Source organism: Eumetopias jubatus, unplaced genomic scaffold, assembly GCF_037043125.1.
Source record: "Eumetopias jubatus isolate StellerSeaLion01/CBP00866 unplaced genomic scaffold, mEumJub1_p1.0 scaffold_8, whole genome shotgun sequence".
Classification (NCBI taxonomy): domain Eukaryota; kingdom Metazoa; phylum Chordata; class Mammalia; order Carnivora; family Otariidae; genus Eumetopias; species Eumetopias jubatus.
In genome coordinates, this window is record NW_028274814.1 from 95,032,430 (window position 1) to 95,056,205 (window position 23,776).

At 41.3% G+C, this 23,776-nt stretch overlaps 1 protein-coding gene across 2 annotated transcripts in view; it reads right to left on the minus strand.

Moving 5' to 3' along the window:
* Window positions 1-521: 521 nt before the first annotated feature.
* Window positions 522-23,776, minus strand: part of CPM (carboxypeptidase M) — a 133,802-nt gene continuing 110,547 nt past the window's right edge. For both annotated transcript variants that reach the window (XM_028110821.1, XM_028110823.1), the window contains exons 4-9: window positions 19,971-20,143; window positions 18,232-18,416; window positions 17,364-17,534; window positions 14,628-14,780; window positions 6,247-6,395; window positions 522-4,158 (exon numbers count right to left, since the gene is read on the minus strand). In XM_028110821.1, coding sequence (XP_027966622.1) covers window positions 3,916-4,158; window positions 6,247-6,395; window positions 14,628-14,780; window positions 17,364-17,534; window positions 18,232-18,416; window positions 19,971-20,143 — 1,074 coding nt within the window. In that variant the 3' untranslated portion in view covers window positions 522-3,915. The remainder of the gene's footprint in view (window positions 4,159-6,246; window positions 6,396-14,627; window positions 14,781-17,363; window positions 17,535-18,231; window positions 18,417-19,970; window positions 20,144-23,776) is intronic.

The following is a 23,776-nucleotide window of genomic DNA, read 5'->3' on the forward strand; positions in this document are numbered from 1 at the left end:
CTGAGCAGAGAGCCTGCTTCTCCCTCTCCCTCTGTCTACCCCCCCCACTCGTGTACACTCTCTCAAATAAATAATAAAATCTTAAAAAACAAAAACAAAAACAGGAATATTCTAAATTCAGAGGTCGTCATGGCCCCTACCCAATAAACTTTGTCTTAGACAATTTGTGCAAGTTCTTAATTATAGTACAGAAGAAAGTCACTGAGAAAACTTATAAATCAGCTGTGAAACATCTATAAAAGGCTGTGGAGTAGTTCATATGCTAAGTAGGATAAGATGTTTTGTGGCCAGTAGAGTATCTGCTTATTAGTGATAGAATGTAAAGTCTCTAACGAAGTTCAACTCTTTCCCTAAACTTCTACTTTAGGTATCGTGAGGTGGTTTGTTTTTATTGTTGCTTTTTTTTTTGGCTCTTCAGTAATCATTTTCTCCCCCTTTCCCCCATCTAAAGTCATGAGGAAGATATAAGGATCTGTCATAAAATAGACAAATGTATTGTTACTGTGGAATAAAAACCAAACTTCTTAATAAGCAATTTATTATGAGACAATATGCTGTGCTCATTTTTTCTGGATTCCCTAGGAAAGGTATTTCCACTCCAGTATCAGATATTTTTACTTTCTAAAGCTAGAGGTAACTTCTTATAACAATTTTAAAAACATTACAAATGCAAATTCACTTCGGGAATGAAACACAACATTGATTTCTTAGACTTTAAAAAATGCTAAGTGGCTTTTAATACTTCTGCTCTGAATGTGATAATTAAGTACCAAAATCAAACTGACACTTACTTGTGGGGACTTAACATTTCTCTAAAATACTCCCTTCCATTTAGATTCACTCATGTTAACATTTATCATAATTTAGATAGGTACATAAAAAGCTGTGTTAGTTCAGGAGATGCCTTAACTATTATTAATGCTCATTCCACCTAGCCAGTGTTTCAGTTTTCAGGTCATTTCTGTTTGTATCTGAGACAAAAGACCTGGTCTTTAATAAGGTATATTCTGCTGCTTTCAAAATATTTATGTCACCCAGTGTTAGTTATCCTTTCTCTGCCTGGCCAAGTACCAAAAAGGACATCAAAATAATGGCATCTTAAACTGCTGCTTTTGATAGTCACAGGATCAGTCAAGCAGGGGCCTTCATTTAACAGGTAAGGAAACTGAATGTGGAGTGGGTTTGAACTCAGCGGTCTTGCCTTCTAATTAAAATCTTACTCCTGCATTCTGTCGTCTTTTCTCTATCTTGTAACCCTTTACCATGTTGTTTCCTTCATAAAAGGAATTATACCCTGAACTCAGGACCTGAGGAGCATAACCACCAGTCTAAGAGGGTAAGATGTCATGTGTGGAGATTTGGGGCTCTGGTCTGAGTATAGTTGGAAGTACATGGTGGCTTCTCCCTTTGGACACTTAACTTGGTTAGTGGAGATTCAATCATACTAAACCCTCACTACAAAGTTTACTTCTGAGCACTTTGCTGCAAAATACGTACCCTGAACATGCTCTGTATTAAATTCACGTTTGGTTTAGATTTGGTTTGGAGATTGCTTTACTTGTCTCTAAACGATTTTAAGTTTGATAAAATTTCTGATTTTAAAAATATTATTTCCTTAAGGAGTTTACATTAAGGCTCATGAACCAGTTCAGATTTCAGTTCATGTCCCTTTGAAAATTGGTATCTTAGAAAAGTTAGGACTCAGAATGTCTGACTGAAAAATAAGGCTTGATGGTAAATCGAGTTTATGTGCTTTGTAGCATACCGAAATCATTTCTGTAATATTGATACATACTTTCAAGTACATAATAAATTATTTATTTAAATAAAAAATCAGATATTCAAGTTATTACCAGATTTTATAAGAGATAAAAAGACTACAAATTCTGTTTAGATGAACAAGTATGATTGGCACAGGAATAGCTCCTAAGTGCCCAGGTATCTCCCACTCATTTGTGGTTCTCACGCATTCATCACATACCAAGCACAGCATAGCTTTGTTTTCAGATCCTAGAGAACTTTCAATTTAAAGAACCAAGGCAACTCATATTCCATGAGCAACGCATAGCACTTAGAAATCTGCTTAGGAGTTGCTATTTTTTGTTTTGATGTTTCCCCCTTAATTCTTACATAAAATGTTTTAAGATAGGTTAACTCTCATGATAGTGGAGAACAGTTGTTTCAATTGAGTACTAATGGTAAAAATTTTGTTTTCTGATTAAAAGGTAGTTTGTGTTCTTAACAGGTAACATAATACATTTACTATGAACCTTAGGATAAATGCAAAGCGTAATAACACCACCATATTTGAATTTATTTGTTGATACGTATTTGAAAACTCTTCTGTCAGTGTTGCTACTGAGCTAGAGATTGCCAAAGCATAGGACCTCATTTGACAAAATGACTCAAAGCCCAACACAAGTTTCTGGGAGACACTGGGTGTAGTAGGTTCATAGAACTCTTTGTTCACTCATTCGTTCAGTTTCTACTAAGTACTGGGCTCTGAAGATTAAAAAAAAAAATGAATTTTTCAAACTAATTAAATAGACCCTGGCCTCAAAGCTCACATTCTATTAGGGAAAATCACACATGAAAGTAGAAGATTATAATACAGTTGTAAATTCATAATAGAGGTAACCCATTTGAGTACCAAAGAGGAAAGGTTCCCAGATTGACTGGGAGGGATGAATGTCAGCAAAGGCTTCCTGGAGGAGTTGACACCTAAACTGAGTTTTAAAGGAGTGGGAAAGAAAATGTAGTGGTGGGTCAGAATGGTGTTCAGATACGGGACACAAACCGTGCATTAAGTGTACAGGAACTATAAGCAAGTTGATTGTTGTTGCTTGTTGAGTAGACCTTCCTCCCCAGTGCTGTGTGAAGATGGATTTGAAGAGGAGAAGGCTGGGCGCAAGAGACCAGTAAGACTGCTGCAGTGGGGGCAGTGAGTCATGATGGCCTAAACTGACAATGTTACCAGCCACAGAGAGAGGGAGAATCAACCAACATTTATAATTCACATCAATCTTTAGTGACTGACTGAATATACGGGCTGAGGAGGAGAAAGCATCAAGGATGACTCTCGGGTTTCTAGTTCACTGGAACCAGAGACAATACAGGGGGAAGAGCAGCTCCAGGGAGAAAAATATGTCCCATTTCAACATGATGAGTTTGAGGTACCAGTGGGTCACATCCAGGTGGATACGTACAGTGGGAAGTTGGGCTTGAGTTTGAGGCTCAGGCAAGATGCTAGAGTTACACATTTGGCGGTCCTCAGCATAACAAAACTGTGGCATCTGAGTGCGGAAAGGTTTAACTGACCTGTTGTTTTGGGGCTCTGTATATAGAACCTTGTCATCCCATCAGGCCCATATTGTTTTTCTTGGGCCACTGAGACACGGTTGCCTCTCTCCACTCCTATTTCCTTAGAACATCTGTGACGTGAAATATTCCCAGTCCTGTCATTTCTCCCTGTGCTGAGAAGTAATTACATATGGCACTTACTATGTCTTCACATATAGCACTCATGGCCAGGTTTTGTAGATAGTAGGTTATCAGTGAATGTTCATCTTCATTGCTTATATTCATCTGGCTCTGTATACAAAATTTGCTCCATTTTTTTCTTGCAGGAACTTCTTTCTTGATTCTCAAGTTAAATTTCTAAGACAACTTCAAGGTTAAGTGTAGTGGACAGTACCTGAAAGGTAGGTTTCTTCCATTCATCAAGATTAAATCATTCCTTTGTTATCACCACACATTGCTTGTTGTGGTTTGAAAACAACCATTTCTCTTCTTAGGGAAGGACCATGGCGTTTCTTGAGTCAAGGTCCCACAGAGGGAGTTAACAGAGTTGCAGTAACCTGGCATGAGTAATCCCTGATTCCAGGTGATGATGGGGGTTGTGTTTCACATTTTGCTTTATTTGACAAATATGTGAAAGACAGTCACTAAAAATAAGAACAAACCAGGCTTTGTTGCAGCTGAGTGGCTTGGCAAATCACTATACAGAGGAATCTTAGGACATGAAGGATTTGATACTGGGATAGAATCCAGTTGCCCTCTGAAGGGAAGTAAAATATCCTTTTTAAGAGCACTGAAGTTCTGGGATTTTTCTGGAATAACCACCTTTGTGAGGTATGGATCGTGTCCAGGGACCGTAACCTGAGAGGAAACAAAAAACAATCATCTGAGTGATTTCAGATGTTAAGTGGTGCCAACACTAAAAACACTGACATCCACCACTAAAATGTGGCCTTTATGAAACACATATAACCAGCTGCCAGGCCTCCCAGGTTAGTAACAGCTTCAGGCCGACTCACTGAATGAGTTGTCCGATGCCTGTTGCCCAGAGTTATGAAGTGAAATAAAGACAGGTCCCTTATCTGGAGATGTATCCTAGGAGAAGGAAGCCATAGACTGATTGTCTCCCCATCATTTTTATGGAGAGCAAAGGTAAAGAATTGACTGTTTTCCTTTGTTCTGAGTCTGTACTTAATATCCTGATTGGGTATCAAGAATATTTGTAAGTGGAATTCTGTTCTCAATTTATTCCATTTTCCTTGCAGCTGTACAAGTTTACTGCTTCCTCAAAGGCTTTGATTTTACCTGGCTTTCTCTCTGAGTCTAAATCTTAAGCTAGATTTATTGACTGACTGATTGATTGATTGATTTTGGTGGAAGAAATCAGGAAAAATAGGACAAATGCTAAACTAACTACAGATGATGTCCACCGAGAAATACTTTTTTAAAAAAAGATTTTATTTATTTGACAGAGCGCAAGCGAGCGTGAGTGGCACCAGTGCGGGGGTGGGAGGTGCGGAATGAGAGGGAGAAGTAGGCTCTCCATTGAGCAGGGAGCCCAACATGGGGGCTCAATCACAGGAGCCCGGGATCATGACCTGAGCTGAAGGCAGACGCTTAACCAACTGAGCCACCCAGGCGCCCCTGAGAAATAGTTTTATTATATATGGAGAAGGAAAATAATGGGGGTAAATCATTTACATAAGCTCCAGTTGGTATATATTTTAGTCATTCATTTCAGCTTCCAAAGTCTTGCCTTCCAACCTTGTCCTAGAATTAGAGGCTAAAGCCAACAGGTACTATGGTAGTCTAAAGGGAAATGAACAATTCATAATTTTATAAAGGTGTGCCTTATTTTTGGCATTACATAAAAATAATTTAGATTCATTACAAAGACACCCATACACACACACGTTTTTTCATGGAATGGAAATGTCACTGTAACAGGAAAATAAAGGGCCTTTTTAGGCAAAAATTCACAGTGAATTGAGGTCTTTCCAGTTCTAGGAGAGATTCTTAAGATTAGCAGTTGATGGGCCCCCTGCTGGGCTCTGTGGGACTAACCTATGGAACAGAGAAGCTCTGAATCCTACAGTTTTATGAATTGAAAAACATGCCTTTCATTATTTCACCTTTAAGATATAACAGAATGTAAAGCCAGTTTTTACTACTGAGTAGATGACCACCTTTTCCCAGGAGTCACTCTATATGGAATGACTGCTTGTAGCTGGCATCAGACCCACTAAGCAAAGGAGAAGAATCCTGAGAGTTAGAGAAAGTCGTATCAAGGAGAAAGAGGCACAATCAGGCCAAATAAATCAGGTACTTTTTCATTTAGTTCATTCACATGCATCTGTTTGGGCTCAAACTAGTCCAAGCCTCCCTTTAGGAATAAATGACTCAGACATCTTCTAGAATTAAACCTGGAACTTTACATGCATTGATAGGAACTCAACATCATTTGCTTATGGAAGGGCTGCAAAATATGTCTATTACTAGCTTTATATAGTGGTAACATTTGTGGATCAAATTTTTATAATGAATTCTAAGGAACTTATGTCCCAGTCCATTTTTTAATAGCAGAAATTATGTCTCATGAAATGGGCATTGAAATGGTATTCCATGAAGCTTGGAAGTACTGTGACTACATTGTTTAATTATTCTTATTAATAATGTTCATTCCATCTTTTATCATAGGACATGTCACAAGAAATAGGTTTGGGCTTCTATTAAAAACACTGCCAGTTGGGAAAAAACATGATTTGTTTGGTATGTTCCTATTATTTCCACCTCTCCCACTCCCTTCCAAATGCAAGTCTGTTGATGACCTTCCCTTCTGTCCTGATGTATCTACTTTTGGGACTTTCCAGACTTATTTTGGATTCCTTCTGGGTAACTACTGCAAGTTCTAAAATGTTTTAATAACCATAACGAGGGCTGTATACTTACATTTATTACATAGGACCCAGGCAAGAGAAGAAGATAATACTCTCCAAATTTGTTGGTTCTATAAGGGCAGATATGTTTTCTGTCTTGGACTTCTACAATTACATTGGGTAATGGATTCCCATTCTGATCAAAAACTTGACCCTTTATACCTGCAAGACAAAAAGAACACTAAATGTTAACACTACATTTTATGACATATGAAAAAGAATTCTTGTAGTTATTTAAGAAAAATACACCCAATATTTATTAAGTTGTTTGGATGATAATAAAAGGGGCGCCTGGGTGGCTCAGTTGGTTAAGTGACTGCCTTCGGCTCAGGTCATGATCCTGGAGTCCCGGGATCGAGTCCTGCATCGGGCTCCCTGCTCAGCAGGGAGTCTGCTTCTCCCTCTGACCCTCTTCCCTCTCGTGCTCTCTCTCTCTCATTCTCTCTCTCTCTCAAATAAATAAATAATCTTTAAAAAGTAATAAGTATTTAAGGGAAGGTAAACCTTCCCAAAAATTGAGATATAATTGTCATATAGCATTAGTTTCAAATGTACAACATAGTGATTTGATATATTTGTGAAATGATCACAATATATCTAGTTAACATAGTTCAAGATTTTTTCTTTAGAGTTTTTATAAATGGATGTTAAATTTTGTTAAATGGTTTTTTTCTCCATCTATTGGGATGATATTATTTTTATCTTTCATATTTTGTTAATGTGGTATATTACGCTGATTTTGCAGATGTCGAACCATCCTTGCATCCCTGGAATAAATCCCACTAGATCAAGGAAGGTCCTTTTAATGTATTGTTGAGGTTGATTTGCTAATACTTTGTTGGAGGATTTTTGCATCTATGTTCATCAGGGATATTGGCTTGTAATTTTCTTGTGTCATGGTTTTGCTATCAGGGTAATGCTGGCCTTGTAAAATGAGTTTGAGAGCGTTCTTTTCTGTTTTTTGGAAGTATTTGAGGACTGGTATTAATTCTTCTTTAAATGGTAAAATTCACCAATGGAGCCATCTAGTCTTGGGCTTTTGTTTGAATTAGTAATCAAAAACATGCCAAAAATCTCCTTACTGGTAAAAGGTCTGTTCAGATTTTCTTTTTTTCATGATTCAGTCTTGGTAGGTGTATGCTTCTATGGATTTAACTATCATCTAGGTTGTCCACTTTTTTGGTGTATAATTGTTTAGTCTTTTATGATCATTTGCATTTCTGTGGTATCAGTTACAACATCTCTTTCATTTCTGATTTTGAGTTCTTGCTCTTTTTTTCTTGGTAAGTCTAGCTAAAGGCTTATCTTTTCAAATAACTAGCTCTTAGTTTTATTTTTTTTTTCTATTGTCTTTTTAGTTTCTATTTCATTTATTTCTGTTCTTTGTTTCTTCCTTCTAACTTTGGGCTTATTTTGTTCTTTTTTTAGTTAATTGAGGTGTAAAGTTAGGTTGAGATTTTTTTTTTTTTTTTTTTAATTTTAATTCCAGTATAGTTAACAGTGTTGTATTAGATTCAGGTGTACAATATAGTGATTCAACAATTCTATGAGATCTCTGTTTAATTGTAGGCATTTATCCCTCTGAACTTCTCTCTTAGAACTGCTTTTGTTGCATCCCATAAGTTTTCGTATGTTGTATTTTCATTTCATTCATTTCAAGATTTTGATTTCTCTTTTGACCTACTGGTTGTGCAGTAGCATGTTGTTTCATCTCTGAATATTTGTGAATTTTCCAATTTTCTTCTAGTAATTGATTTCTAGTTTTATACCACTGAGGTTGGAAAAGATGATAAGATTTTATTTATTTATTTATTTATTTGACAGGGCATGAGCACAAGTAGGCAGAGCAGCAGGCAGAGGGAGAGGGAGAAGCAGGTTCCCAGCTGAGCAAGGAGTCTGGCATGGGGCTCAATCCCAGGGCCCTGTGATCATGACCTGAGCTGAAGGCAGATGCTTAGCCAAGTGAGCCACGCAGGCGCCCCAGCCTTTGTAAATTTGTTCCATGTGCACTTGAAGAAAATGTGTATTCTGCTGCTGTTGGTTGGAATGCTCTGTATATGTTAAGTACCATTTTCTGTCTGGATGACCTATCCATTGATGAAAGTGATATATTAAAGCCCCTTACTGTTATTATATTGCTGTCTATTTTCCCCTGTAGGTCTGTTAAGATTTGCTTTATATAGTTAAGTACTCCTATGTTAGATCATTTTGTTGGATTGACTCCTTCATAATTCTATAATAACCTTGTTTCTTATTAGTCTTTGTCTTAAAGTCTGTTTTGTCTGATATAAGTATAGCTATCCCAGCTTTCTTTTGGTTTCCATTTGCATGGAATATTTTTTCCACCTCTTCACTTTCAGTCTGTGTGTGTCTGAAGTGGGAGTCTCCTGCAGGAAACATACATAGATGGGTCTTATGGTTTATTTATTTTTACTTATTTTTTTAATTGATCCAGCCACTCTTTTTATTGGAGAATTTAGTCCATTTACTTTTAAAGTAATTACTGATAGGTATGTACTCACTGCCATTTTGATAATTGCTTTCTGGCTGGTTTGTAATTCCTTTGTTCTCTTCCTTTGCTATCTGTTGGTTTTCTAAAGTGGTACGCTTAGATTCCTTCATCTTTTTTTATGTATAGGTTTTTGCTTTCTGGTTACCTTGACACTTACATAAAACTGTAACAGTCTATTTTAAGTTTATAATATGATTGCATTCTAAACCTTTGCATGTTTACTCCCTCCTGCCCATATTTTACATCTTGTTATCTTGTGTATCCATTAACAAATTATTGTAGTTATAGTTATTTTTGCTACTTTGTCTTTTAACCTTCATAATAGTTTTGTAAGTGATTAACCACTATCTTTACATTAGACTCTTCTGAATTTTATTAAAGATTTACCTTTACCAGTGAGTTTTTGTATTACTAATTAGTACCCTTTCATTTCAGCCTGAAGTTCCTTTAAACTTTCTTGTAAGGCTGGTCTAGTGGCGATGAACTCCTTAATTTTTGCTTGTCTAGAAAATCCTTTCTCTTTCAGCTCTGAAGGACAGCTTTGCCATATATTCTTGGTTGGTGGTTCGTTCTTTCAGCACTTTGAATATACTGTGTCACTCCGTTGTGGCTTGCAAAGTTTCTGCTGAAAAAAAATCTGATAATATGGGAATTTCCTTGTATGTAACAAGTTGTTTTTCTCTTGCTACTTTTCAGATTCCCTGTCTTCAACTTCTGACACTTTGATTATAATGTGTCTTGGTGTGGGTCTGAGTTCATCTTATTTGGCACTCTCCGGCCCTCCTGGATCTGGAGGTCTGTTTCCTTCCCCAGGTTAGGGAACTCTTCAGCCATTATTCATTAAGTTTTCTGTCCCTTACTCTCTTCTTCTGGGACCCCTATAATGCGAATGTTGGTATGCCCATTGTTGTCCCATAAGTCCCTTGAGCGATCTCCACGCTATTGCATTCTTTCCCTTTTGTTGCTCTGATTGGATTAGTTCCGATGCCCTGTTTTCAAGTTCACTGATTTTTCTGCTTCATCTAGTCTGATGTTGAGTCTGTTGTATTTTTCAGTTCTATTACTGTATTCTTCAGCTGTGTGACTTCTATTTGGTGGTGTCTTGTAACACCTCTTTGTTGAAATTCTCATTTTGTTCATGCATTGTTCTCCTGAGCTCAGTGAGCATGTTTTTGGTCATTATTTGAACTCTTTATCAGGTAAATCACTTATCTCTGTTTCAGTAAGGTCTTTTTTGAGGCTTTACCTTATTTTTTTGTTTGGAATATATTGCTCTGTTTCTTCATTTTCTTTGACTCTCTGTTGGTTTCTATACATTAGGTAAAACACCCACATCTTCCAGTCCTGGAGGAGTGGTCTTTTGTAGATGAACCTTATCATTCAACTCTGCCCTAGCTTTTGGTTGTTTCTCGAACCTGATTGTCTAAGCAGCCTACTTTATTCTTAGTAGTTCCCAGTAGTTGAGGTTGTGCCAAGACCTATCAGTACCTAGATTCAGGCCGATTGTATTCCAGACCCTCAGGCAGAGGCTTTTAAAGGATGCAAATAAATCTCTTTCAGGGGAGGACTGGGGGATGGATGGGTCTCCCTATTCCCTTTACACTGAGCCCTGGGGTGAGAGCCAGTTAAGAACTGTTTGTTTGCTAGTGTCCTGTGGAGCCATGAACATAAACCCCACTTAGGCTACCAGAGCTACTAAGCGGTATCCCATGGATGGTAGCCCCCAAAACTGGGGCACCGGATGCATGCATAGATTCCCTTTTGGGAGAGACTGGTGAGCTGGAGGGAGGGAGAGTGCAAACATGGTTTCTGCCAGCTTCCATCTTTGGAGAGTATTTCAGTAGACCCCTAGATGTGTGTTAAATTAGATGCCTGCCCCTCAGGTCAAAGCTTTAAGACCAGCAAATAGGCCTTTGTCACAGAAAAACTGGGCATCTTTCAGTTGGCTGGCTCTGCACTGGGCCCTGGCAGGCAGCCAAGTGCACCTGTGTGGACCCTTTAAGAACTATCTCCCAGTTTGAGGGTCTTGTGGATGCAAGCCCCGTGGCTTTCAAAGCTAGGTGTTTTCAGGGATTGTTTCTTGGGTAGCTTTTAAAAGTTGGGGTGCCACACGTGGGGTTCAAACCTTTTGCTGCTCAGGGAGAAGTTTGGAGTTGTGAGTTCCTTCGATGTGGGTTGCTACAACAGGGATGGGGTGTATGGCAGGATCGTGTCTCAACCTCTCCTACTCGTTGCAATATAGGTTTATTCTCATTCGCCCAACGTGTAGGAACGGCTCAGGTAGTTTTGGGGTTTCCATATGTAGCTATAGATTCGGTGTGTCTGTGGGAGGGGATGAATTCAGGATCCTCCTACGTTGCCATCTTGAACCAGAACTTGGTAAACTTATTTTTGATGTAACTTAAAATACAGTCAAGCTAACAATCAGATTTATAGACTAAATTTGTTTATTGTCAAATAGTCCATTTATGGCACCTAGTATCAAAATAACACAGATGACAACCTAAATCCATTCCTATCTTTTCCAAGTTGCTTACTCAGTCACCAAACTACTACAACATTGTCCTCGGTAGATTCCACTAAATCCTAAACTAAAAAATGCCAGTGTATTTACAAAAAGCAGGGGAGGTGGGGGCGCCTGGCTGGCCCAGGCAGTGGAGCATGTGACTCTTGATCTCGGGGTCATGAGTTCGAGTCCCTATGTTGGGTGTAGAGATTAGTTAAAAAAAAAAAATGCCAGTGTATTAATTTACAATAAGATACTTACCTATGCAAGGGCCTCAATAGTTTTGTCTCATGGTCAGACTAGATGGGAAACAATTATAATCACAAGATTGCTTGGAATCATGGGATTGGTTAATGGTGTCTTATTACTAATAACAGGAGTGAACGTTTATTGTTAGTATATTTCAGGCTCTATGGCAAATGCTTAACGTGCATGTTCTCATTGAATCCTCACATCAACTCTGTCACGCAGGCAATACTGTCACACTTTTACAGATGAGGAAACTAAGGCTTTGGGTTATTACATAACCTTAAGCTCCTACAGCCTGGCTGTAAATCCACACTAGTCTCCAGGGCCCACACTGAACCTGACACCATACCCCTCACCTCAAAATTTCAGTACAGTTAAGAAAAGGTCATTTTAAATGTTATACTTCACCTTCCAGTGTGTTCACTCAGTGACATATCATCTTAATGACATAAGAAGCCACAAGGGAAAAAATGACCCTGAACTATTCCCAGAACATTTTACTTAGTAATTATTTACTGGAGCAGAAAGATAACACAGCATAATTATAGTTCCTTCAGAAAAGTTTAAAATGAATTGTAAAATTTTGACACTTAGCAACAAAATCTTTGTCTCAAACATTAAGCAAACTTCTGCTTGACCCAAGTTGCCTTTCACTTTCCTAATTCTTGACTCTTCATTCCCCCCCCCCCCCGAGAAGAAATTACTAAATGCCATATTTCCTTCTCACATATTCAGACAGCAGCTGTGAACCTCTAGTTTCAGGTAATTTGTCCTTCTGCCTTTTCTAAAAGTTTCATTTATATTTATTCCTATTACTTGTTATGTATCCTTTTGATCTTTGTAAGTAGGATCCAACTATAAACATCAGTCATGACTTAGTAACCCAATTATGCATTTATTCATTGGGTATCGGTGGCATTATTCTTTGAAGAGATATTCCCCTCATGCCCTTCTTAGGAGGTCTTCTGACACATTAGGTAAGTACAGATAGGTACCAGTCAGTCTCAGTGTAAATCCCAGGTCACTAAACATTCCCAGATTCAGTTTCATCACCTGTAAAATGGAAGTGATATGTACCACTTTCCAGGCCTTCCTTCCCAGACAAGGTAAGCCAGAGACAGCCAGAGACTTGGAGATGGGTCCAAGTCTCAGATGCATCTTAGCAAGTGGTGAAGCTAAGCCCCTGAACGCAACACCGCTTGATAAATATCAGTACTTTCCTTAAACCACAGCAAAACCAGCAAGAAGGTTTGCTCCCATCATCCCCAAGCAGAGACAGTCTTTGGCTTCCTACTACACACTGAAATGGAAAGAACCTATCAAGTGACAATAACCACACTATTAGTGTTTTGAAATTGGGTTTCATTATTAAATTAGAAAAAAAAAAAGCCTGTCTTAAACCACAAGGGGGCAGGGTTGATGTGTTTATATATATATATTTTTAAGTAGGTTGTGCATACCTGATTATAGGGATAGGCAGATGAATATTCTTTATAAAACCTATGGACTTGTAAGCCCTCCAAATTAGTAATAGTCATGCTACAATGTGCACGTTACTTAACAGTTTACAAAGCTCCTTCACGGGCATTATTAGGTCAGCATGACACTTCAGAGCCCACCTTAATTCAGTGCTTGGAAAATAACCTTTACAGCTAGACTGAAATTCTGAAAAGAGTAGTGCAGTTATGTGGAGCATATTTCTTGTTCAGCTGCACTCCCATGTTGATGCTGATGGAGAAATTTTACAATAGGCAGAGTAACACTAAATAAGGAACTACAATAGAAAGGCTAAATTACTATGTGCCTCATGAGGAAAATCTAGTAGCAAAATACCAGAATATTAATTGAGAGGACCCAATAATCTTAGTAAATGCTAAGATGCTGATGAAAAAATGACTTCTTTAACATCCCTTATCACAGGGAATTGGCCTACTTCATACGTGTCTCAGCCCTGTGAATTCACCAATAATCTTTGTGCACCTGTGCTGTGGGGGGTGCTGGAGGTTGTGGGGAGAGGTATGAAAGGGGGGAGGGGCATATATTGGGCCACAGGAAGCTCTTAATTATCCTTGTACTCAGCCCTGGACCCCCTGTGTGTCTGACTCTTCCATCTCACTAGCAGGTGGAAAGCTTTGGGGTAATTACAGGAATTGTGCAGCTATGCAGCAGGCCTATGATGCAACCCCTCATCGACACAAACCTACACCTACTTTAGCGTGACGTAGTAGTCTAATTACTGTGCCAATTTCTGAAGCCCTTCTGAAGGGAGAGAAAGAACTTAAACCCTGGCAATGCAGACAGGCTTCCACTCCCTGCCCACAGAGACGCAGCCTGGCTAAAGAAGCTTAAACTGCATGACTCCATCACCATCACAAGCACTGAGTTTCTCTGCTACAGTGGTTTTCAGAGCGTAGTCCCTGGACCAGCAGCACCAGCCTCTCCTCGCGGAAGATGCACCATTCAGGATTCACTAAATCAAACTCCTGGGGCTGGGGCCTGGAAATCTGTGTTTTCACCAGCCCTCCTGGGAGTCTGCTGTACAGGTTTGAGAACTATCACTCTTGCCCGGCTAGTCTGTCCACCTGTGAGATAAAGGCTAGACAGCTGTAAGACGACCAGCCTGGGAAGACTTCCAGGACCAGGTAGGTCATTTGGCAGAGTTGCAGGGTGTGAGGGGTTTGAAGCTAATGGTGCTAGGTCAGCATCCCAGTACTAAGAAAAAGGCAAAATGGCATGTCCAGTGTTCTCTGGATCTATGATATTGTGTGACAAGTGACAAGCAAACGGCATTTCCTAGATGGGGAATGATTTAACAGAGTAATGACTTGTTTTCCTGGATCTTTTGTGAGATTTCCACATGAAAAATTGGAAGTTGGAAGTACTCTGGATTTTGCACCCCCATATTAAAGTAACATACATCATGCTTTCTCTTCTATGAACTGATGGGCACTGCATTTCTCACGTGCTGCGGATATTCATGCAGAGAAAATTCTTAATCGTTAGTTCTGGTACTCAAAATGAGGCTCTACCAGGAAAACAAATAGGGGCTTGCATTCTCTCAACCCAAAGGTTTCGCTAGATGCTATGTTTTGTGTTAATAGGAATTAATAAAAAAAATCTTACAAACCTAGGTGAACCTGTTTTATATATTCAATCAATGAGGCCTTGTTTTTATTCCAGAAGAATGGAAGCTTCTCCTCATGAGGATATTTACAGCATGACAGCTCCAACGTAATTTCAAAACACTGGGCCCAGATGTAGTTGTAATCTTGCATTCCACCTAAACACAAAGATATTTAATTTTTTAAGGTCTAAAATTGGAATGGAGTCAAGTATCATGTATCTTGGGGACAAGTGAATCAGACAGCTGCAAGGAAAGTACATGTAAACAGGAAAAGACGAATTTGACATATTAGCATATAAACTCAGGGCTTGACGTTTTATCACCCAGGCATGAACAGGCAGTCCTAAATACTCCCATATGGGTAACTGGATCAGAGCGGGCCCAAGTTCAACTGTGCAACCAAGGGGGAGGGGAAGGGTCAGTCCTTTTTTGTCAATCATACTTTACAAAAAGGATTCATCAGTGTACATTTCTTCTGTAAATTACATTCTAAACAGATATGGAACAATACTTCTAAAAAATTGTTTACAAACCATTCATAAATACATAATGTAAAGCTAAGTACACTCACTGGGAGAATAATGGCTAACATTCAGTGGGCGTTTGCTATGACTGGGGAACCATTTGAAGAGCCGGTCACGGCAGTGACCCCCCCCCATCTCAGAGACGAGGAGACAATCCCAGAGGGTAAGTAACATGCACGTGAGTGCACAGCCCAGCGCAGACTGTCCTGCTCAAGGCCCTGTGCTCCTGCCCGTGACGCCGAGATGCTTCAGGAATGAAAGAGAGGGGGCCGGGGCCCACACCCCCTTCTGAGGCCACCAGTGCCCATGCTCACCTCCCAGTTCTCACCTCTGGAGACCCTATTTTCAAAGGGCTATAGTCCCATTTTGTATTTTCTCAGATGCAAGACTTCATATTTTAAAATCTGAATTGGGAGGGCTCTTAAACTTGATGGCTAAAAAACGTTATTAGATTGGCCAGGAACATTTTTGTTTCTTCCTTAGTGGTACAGTGTATTTTATAATCAGTGGCATCTTGGATTTGATGAAATACAGTAACTTTGAAGGAAGTACTTTCTGCCAGATTTTGTTATACTTGATATCTGCCTAATAAAATATGTATTCTCAATTCTGTCGGGGTATTTGGGAAGTACTGAATTAGAAAAAGACTTCATGCTAAGAAAATAGTCAAAATATATCAAAATATTAATATCTATGTAGGTCTAGATTCTAGCAGGAAGAATTCCTCTGTCCTTTGTATTTACTCGCCTTCTAAGTTTTGTATTTCTCTCTGACCTTGTTTTCATCAAGAAATAAAAAAAAGAAACAAAACCGAAGTCCTGGGTTGGATGGCTCTCAGAAAGAACTGAAACAGCAGAACAGGCGTACAAAGCGTGCAGGAATGGGGCTGCTAAGCGTGGAGTGTGTGTGCAGCTCTGGATAATGCAACTCAGGCCTGGTGGACAAAACCTCCAGACCGAGCTGGAATGCTCTGTTCTAAGCTCCTCAAAGTAGCGGGCTCTGCCTGCCTTTCTTGGGGTACACCGTAACGTACACAGCCACGTTAGCTTCCTGGCTCATTCCCCACACATCCGGAACTGCCTTGAAGGTTACAGACGGCCCATGAGGGACAGCTCTGCCCTGGGGCAGGAGGGAGCCCTTGGCTGCCTGTGGAGAGGAGCAGGGCGTGGGCCTGTGGCGGGAGCTGTATTGGGGACAACAGAGAGGAGTGTGGGGTGCTGCGGTGTCTAGCTGGCCCTGCTGCTTACATCACCTGGGAAGCTGGCAGAGACCGGAAAGTACCAGCTCATGCAACAGGACGGCAGAGCCTGTACCTCCCAGTGACACCTGGGAAAGGGGCCCGCGTGCCGCAACGCAGCCTACTGCTCCCTGCGGGCAGGGTCGGGCGAACCAGTGTCACGGGGGGCACCTTCCACCACTGAGGCCCAGTCCCCGCCCACCCTCTCCCCGCTGCTCTTCTGCCCTAGGGCCCTCCTGCTCGCTCAGGCGCCCGACAAACCCGAGTTCTCCTACACCCCTGGGCTTGCTTAGTGATTCCTTTTACAAGAACAGCCCCCTGCCCCCAATCCCGTGGCCCTACATGGCGGTCTCCTAACCCCCTCCCTCACCGGGCTGTCCTGGTCCAAGGGCAGAAAACTGGACCCTCCCCCCACCCACCACCTCATATCTAGCTGGAAAAGCATTCTTGTTCAGCTTGCAAAGTGGCTTTAAAAATCATGATACCTCACGTACAAGTTCAGCTTGTTTTACAAACCGGGCGATCTGGCCATAAGTAGCTGGATTAGCAGGGGTTCCTGGTCGATGTGACCTAAGCATTACATTTCTCCAGGGTCTTCTCCACTCCCTGTTGTACTCTGGCTTTCTACCTCTCGGGCACACTACCTTTTCCAAACCTCCCATTTTTATTCTAATTACACTGCCACCACAGTTATTTACTTGCGTGCTGCTCTTCCCTATTAAGCCTGAGGGTAGGGGCTGTGTCCTGTTCAGCTTTCTTGGCAAAGTTCCTGGCTCATCGTAGGCAAATGCTGAGCGAGCATCCTGAGCAGCTCTCCGGCCATCAGCCCCCAGTGCTTCTGGGCCATGAGCTGACAGAAACACGACTAAAGGATGGCACCATGCTGAACAAATCTGGATAACTGCTGGGGTCAACAAAAGCCAGTGGCACCTCTGGATGAAGGCAATAGGAGAATGCTAGAAGGGAAGAGAAACTGACCTTTGAGTGGATACCAGGAGTAGCCATTTGTGATTCCATTAGGAAAGTTCATTTTGTTTTTACACTGGTCTCCTTTCTTCATGGTGGGATTTCTTGAAGCGTAGGTATGTGCAAGGTGTTGAAAAACATCGTCGTCAGGGGTTAAGCTACGGGAGTGTAACGTCCCAGTTGCTGTGTGTGAAAAATAAACCAAGACCTTTCTGTTGGTGTCGGAGTACAAGTACTTGGAAACGCGTGGCGCCGTGTTAGTAAACACACCACCGCATCACATGCAAAGACCCTGCTTTCCCAGAGGGACACGTGTCCACTTCCACAAGGGCTTCCCCTACCCTTTCTCCTCGTTTCTAATGAGCAGACACAGGGTGATACCACACAAAACAAACTAGATGCATATTCCAACTCCTCCTGTATCGGCTTACAAGGTAAATAGCCTCTTAGTCACTCTCACTCATTTCTGGGGGGTGGCAAGCCTTCCTTACATACTGTAGGGGTTAAATAAAGGCACTGCGCTCGTTTTAAGTCCTCATCCCACAGAGTTTTAAGAGGAGTCAAATGATTGCTCCTATGATTAGCAAAGAAAGGTAAAGTTGTTCCGGTTTTATTTACTTTCAGGCATGTTGCCTCTTGTGGGGTATTCTAACCCGATTCTACTATTTTCCCAATGAATCTCAAATAATCCTGGGGGTTGCCAGGTCAGCCACCGTGCCCATCTGCAGTCTATAAATTGTAGGAAGAGTGGCTCAGAGGTGAGAAAACGAGGCTTTTCCATCCCTGGCCGCAAAGGGCAGAGGGCAGACTTCCCCTCTGGAGGCCGACTCTGCAGTCCCACTCCGGGCTCAGGAAGCCAGGCCGGGCGCTGTTTGCTCACCTGGAACACCGTTGTCAAATGGGTAACTGGCCACCAGGGCGCCGCCGTGGAGGTTTGCAGAGAGGACAAATGTCTCTGTTTTCAGCCATTCCATGACAGCCACAGTCTCAGGCTGCCTTGACACGTTATTAAATTCAAAAGCATCGGGGAAATTTCTATTCAGGTCATAGTAGTTATTATTTTCCCTTAAAAGAAAGAATATTTTTGGGTTTACTGATGGTATGTGAGGAAGTGGACGCGTGCAGTGTGTATCCCTTTGGTTTGGGCTCCAGGTGTTCTTCCAAATGTGAGCACAGGGAAGGTGGATGGTCGCCTGGGTAGCCTCGGAGGGCCACCCCTGGCATCCACGCACTCCCCAGCCCCTCCCGTGTGACTGGCTCTTACCAGGGGGGATCGTAGCTGTTGTGCTGTAAGCAGGGGTTTGACGAGTGTTTGCATTTCGGGGCTTTTGCTCTTGCAACACTCCCTCTGGGAAACCTGAGACTCCGGTGCTAACCCCGTGGAGAGTCCGCCTGGAGAAATGAGGAACCCAGGTGACAGCCAGAATTGAGACTCCAGACATGTCCCAGGCTGGTGGTCTCAGCCAGCCCCAGCTGAGGCTCCAGACAGGATGGTACAGAGATTGGCCAGCCTTGCTCTGGCTTGTCCAAATTCCTGACTTACAGAATTGAGAGTAAATAAAAAGGGTATGAATCCCTAAATTTGGGGATGGTTTGTTACATAGCAACTGGTAACAGAGACAACAGGAACACACTACTTTATACAAATGTACTTCTGGAAAGTGGACTGGCCATATTTAAATACACTAGAAAAACCTAAAGTTGAAGGGAATCTGGTGAGATTTTATTTATTTTTGGTAAAAGCAAACAAATGTTTGCCCAAATATAAATGTTAGACATTAGAGAAATGCTAAACTTCCTGAGGCACACTGCAACAAAATAAACTGTTTAAATCAGAAATACAAGACTCCCTCTTTTTTTTAACAGCTTTTTTAGAGAGAGAGAGCACAAATGGGGGGAGGGACAGAGAGAGAGAAGCAGACTCCCCACTGAGCACAGAGCCCGACAAAGAGCTCCATCTCACGACCCTGAGATCATGACCTGAGCCAAAATCAGGAGTCAGACACTTAACCAACTGAGCCACCCAGGCGCCCTGACTCCCTCTTCTTTTGTGGTTAGTTCTTGCACTGGCTTAATAAACTAACTGGTAATTACTGACGGCCCAGCTAGGCCCTGGAGATTTAACAGTGAGCAACATGGGTGACAGGATTCCTGCCCCCAGGGTAGCTTACAGATCTGTGTGGAGAGAGACACTGAACAAAAAATCAGACCTTAAAATTTGTGCCATGAAGGTAAAGTGGCAGGTGGTATGAACCAGGGGCCTAATATAGGACAGGTCATGGAGGGAGTCTCTGAGGAAACACTGTTTGGCAGTGAGAGGGGCGAGGAGTGGGAAGTGAGGTGTGCCTGTGCCTGAGGCGAGAAAGAACCAGGTCGGTCCAGGAGATGGAGGAGACTCCGAGGGGCTGGGGCAGGGTGAGCAAGTGCGAGCAGTAGGGCGGGCATGGGAGTAAAGCAGCATTCTTTGGGATTTTACTTTTTGTCCTCAAAGCAGTGGCAGCCTGAAGAGTTTTCAGCATGGCAGTGACATGATCCAGGCTGAGCTGGTTCACTAACAAGGCCCCCGGGGTACTGTCTGATGGGGGCCTTGTTGTTCTGAAAAGACGAGTCCATCCTCACCTTCCATTACTGTAAAAACAGTCAGGCTTTATGACCGCTTCAAATCCATCTGGGTTCATTGAAGGCAGGAAGTGTATCCGGGTGCTGCGGATTAAATTTGTGATTTCAAAGTCTTTTCCATCATTGGTTACGAGATGTTCAATTAAGTGGAGAAGGAGCTCCCGCCCGACCGTCTGTGTGTGTTAAAGACAAAACGGGATATTATTAGGTCAGAGGAAAATAGTCCCTAAAGCACAAATTCCCCCACGAGGGGCTCTACTACAGTTTGGTATTTGAAACCAAAACCAGTTGTGAGACCACGATTTCTCAAACACATGGGGGCTCTGGCAAGTGGCAATCAGTCACCAGCGCGCTGAAAACTCTCAGCAAAAATTACTTAGAAAGTTAATTTTGTTTTAAAGTACCCATCTGTGAAGAATTTACTTTTTAAAAAAATTGAATTAGGTGGGATAAAGGTTAAGCTCATTATGTTTCCAATTTGTTTCCCTTCCAAAATACTTCCCGGACTGGAAGGGCAGAGGCGGCGCTCGGCAGAGCAACGGGAGCGCGGCTCCGCGAGCATGCGCGGTGCGGCCGGACGCCGTCGTGTGGGTCTCGGGGGACGGCAGGGGACACCCACTGCATCAGACACAATAGACAAATGTCGATTTTAATAGGGTAAAATTCAGGCTTGTAACAAGCACAACTTAAATAGGTTTCAGACTTTAATATCCCTATTTCCAAATTTCCCTCTTGCACACTTGTGCAATGTTTGCCCTATCTGCGTATTTCCGATTGCCATATTCTCGTGCTGCCGAAACTTGAGTCATTTGCACATCATTCTCGTATTTTTTTTTTGCCATATCTGCATATCATCTATATGACTGCTCATCTATATTTTCTTTAAATTGGCTCACTTTTTACCTACAGGAGAAATGAAAACCTTTGTGTCATTACCATTTTGCTAGACAGGTTTCTAATGTACACTGTTTAAAAAGCAGGACTATGAAAATAAAAATGGTCAGGTCCACCCACAATTATCTTATGTATCACCAGTGACTGGGAAACTGGAGACCTAGGAGAGATCTTGTTTTATAATTCTCAATGGTAAGGACAATTTTTTAAATTATTATTTTAAAAAGGTAATTCACACCTCAACCTTATTATAGAAAGATCTGACTAGGGCTATATCAGCTTGTGTCTATAATCCTGGGTTCAAGGAATCTGCTTCTGGGTAAGGAATGCTGGCCTCTCACCCACGGTCAGATGCTGCTGAGGGGTTAGTCACTGGGAACTCTAGGGCAGCGGCTGATCAAGGGCTGTGCTGTAAAGGCACTACTAAGGTAGGCAATGTAGCAGGGCAGCGGTTTCCAATTACAGCTCCACCCTATGAAATCACTGCTGTGACAATGGATGAGCAATCCTTGAATGGTAATTTCTCACTTTATTCCCCCCACTGGCAAGGAAAGAAACCACATTTGATGAATTTGTTATCCTAATGAACATGGAATAATTGAAATGGGGACTAAGAAAATTTGGAATATGTCATTTACATATTCACAGGTAGCCATCAATTTCAGAGTGGAAATATATTCAATTCTGACTTCAATTTTTTTTCCTACTTATTTCTATCTTCTACTACCTTGATTTTTGTTTTTACAGTCAAAATTGTCAGCTTGTGGGACGCCTGGGTGGCTCAGTGGGTTAAGTGTCTGCCTTCAGCTCAGGTCACAATCCTGTGATGGAGCCTCACATCAGGCTCCCTGCTCAGCAGGGAGTTTGCTTCTCCCTCTGCCTTTGCCCCCTGCTCATGCTCTCTCCCTCTCTCAAATAAAATCTTAAAAAAAAGTTGTCAGCTTGAAAAAGTCTTTACAGATAACCAAATAAAGGCAAGTAAGCCACACACGAGGTTTCCAAGTGTCTGTTTTGGGAGCTCAAGCACTCTGGAAGCAGCCTCATGAGCTACTTGCTGGCCAGTGGAGGAGCTGCTGTGACTCTCATTTGTGAAAAGCTAATTTACACGTGGAAAGTGTAGTGATTTAAGGAGCATTCTGCCAAGGGCTTGGGGAGGAGGCAGTGACTAAGAGTCACTTGCAGCTCCTGAAATTTCTAAATGTTGGTTGGGACTGTCGGGCGGTTGGTTCAGTTAGAGGGATGAATCAGGAAGAAACCGAGGCCCATCTGAGTCCCCAGTCAAGTACAGAGGAGCCGTACCAGAATCCCCATGGGGCTCAAGATGTGCCTTTCCCTCAACTATCTCAACTGAACAATCTCAAGCACACCACAACTCAAGACGTGAGTTGGCAAAGACATTCATCCAACTCAAAGCAAATGAAAACAAAGAGGAGTCAAGAAGCTGTAATTAAGCTATAGAATGAGACTGAGGAACTGTGGGAGAACAGGTACAGAACAGAATGGAAAAGTTAATGTTTATCATTGACAGAGGATGGGGGCTGGGGGACAGAAGCGTTCATAGCAAGGGGTTAGAAGATTCTATCGAGAGCTAAAAACTATATATTTTCAATGATTACAATTTCCAAGTTTTCCCTCATTTTTTTCCTTGACTGGAAGAATCTTCCAATAATTTGAGAAAATATTTATCAAGTTCACCAATTATTTTAGTTTCACTTCAATTTATCCTGTCCAAGTAAAATGAAATCTTGTACTTATTTAAGGGTAACATAGAATATGGCATCCATTTTATGTTATATCCTTTTAATCCTTCTCATTCTCTTCCTACAGAAATCCATAGATGTCTAGAATGATGTGTGGCAGATATTAATGATGGTTTTTTTTTTTAAAGATTTTATTTATTTATTTGAGAGAGAGAGAGAGAGAGAATGAGAGATAGAGAGCACGAGAGGGGGGAGGGTCAGAGGGAGAAGCAGACTCCCCGCTGAGCAGGGAGCCCGATGCGGGACTTGATCCCAGGACTCCAGGATCATGACCTGAGCTGAAGGCAGTCGCCCAACCAACTGAGCCACCCAGGCGCCCAATGATGGTTATTTCTAAGTGATAGTATTTTGAATGATTTTTATTCCTTTTATTTTTGTGGCTTTTTAAAGAGAACCTTTATTATTTTTACAAAACCAATAAAAATCATGATTCTTTCAAGTCAACAAATGTAGAACCAAGGTATTTTCTGTTTGTCTCCATATTCCAAAACAAATCACATGTCCTTAACTGCAGAGGATAAGTAAAAAATCTTGGAAATATGGTAAAGAACCAATTAAGAGTCAGATAATTTAAAAACTGCTGAGGCTAAACAGCTAAAATTTCAGGGAATTAAAATCCTCTCTTTTTGTTGGGCTATATTTTGCTGTCTTCCTAACAGCAGATTTATGCCAAATATTATTCAAATTAATTCTTCCCAACCTTAATATAAATGTTTCAAGCACTCATTCATGTTTTATGCATAAACCTCCCTTCTTTAAAACTAAGTCTTTGAATATGAAATCCCAGAGAGTCCAAATTTTAAAAAAGAACACGGTCAAAGCAATCCCAAAAGCTTAATCAGCTTTCCATTTAGCACGCTCACTTCCTCTCTGGGAGGGTGTAGACTTAATATGAGAATCCCTCATGAAGAAACTGAAAGGCTGGATGAACACACCAGTTTCGGGAGCCTTTCACTGATCATTCATCTACCAGTTAAAATGGCAATAACCCAGAAAGCAGAAAATAAATTCTCCATCAGTTTTAGTTTACAATTAAGGCGGAATTTGCTAGAGAGATAAAAATGATTGTTCTAGCTCTTCAAAGAATTTTTTAACAGTGGAAAAAAATTTTTGAAGAGTCTACAATTACTAGGTAATTTGTGAGAGTGAGAA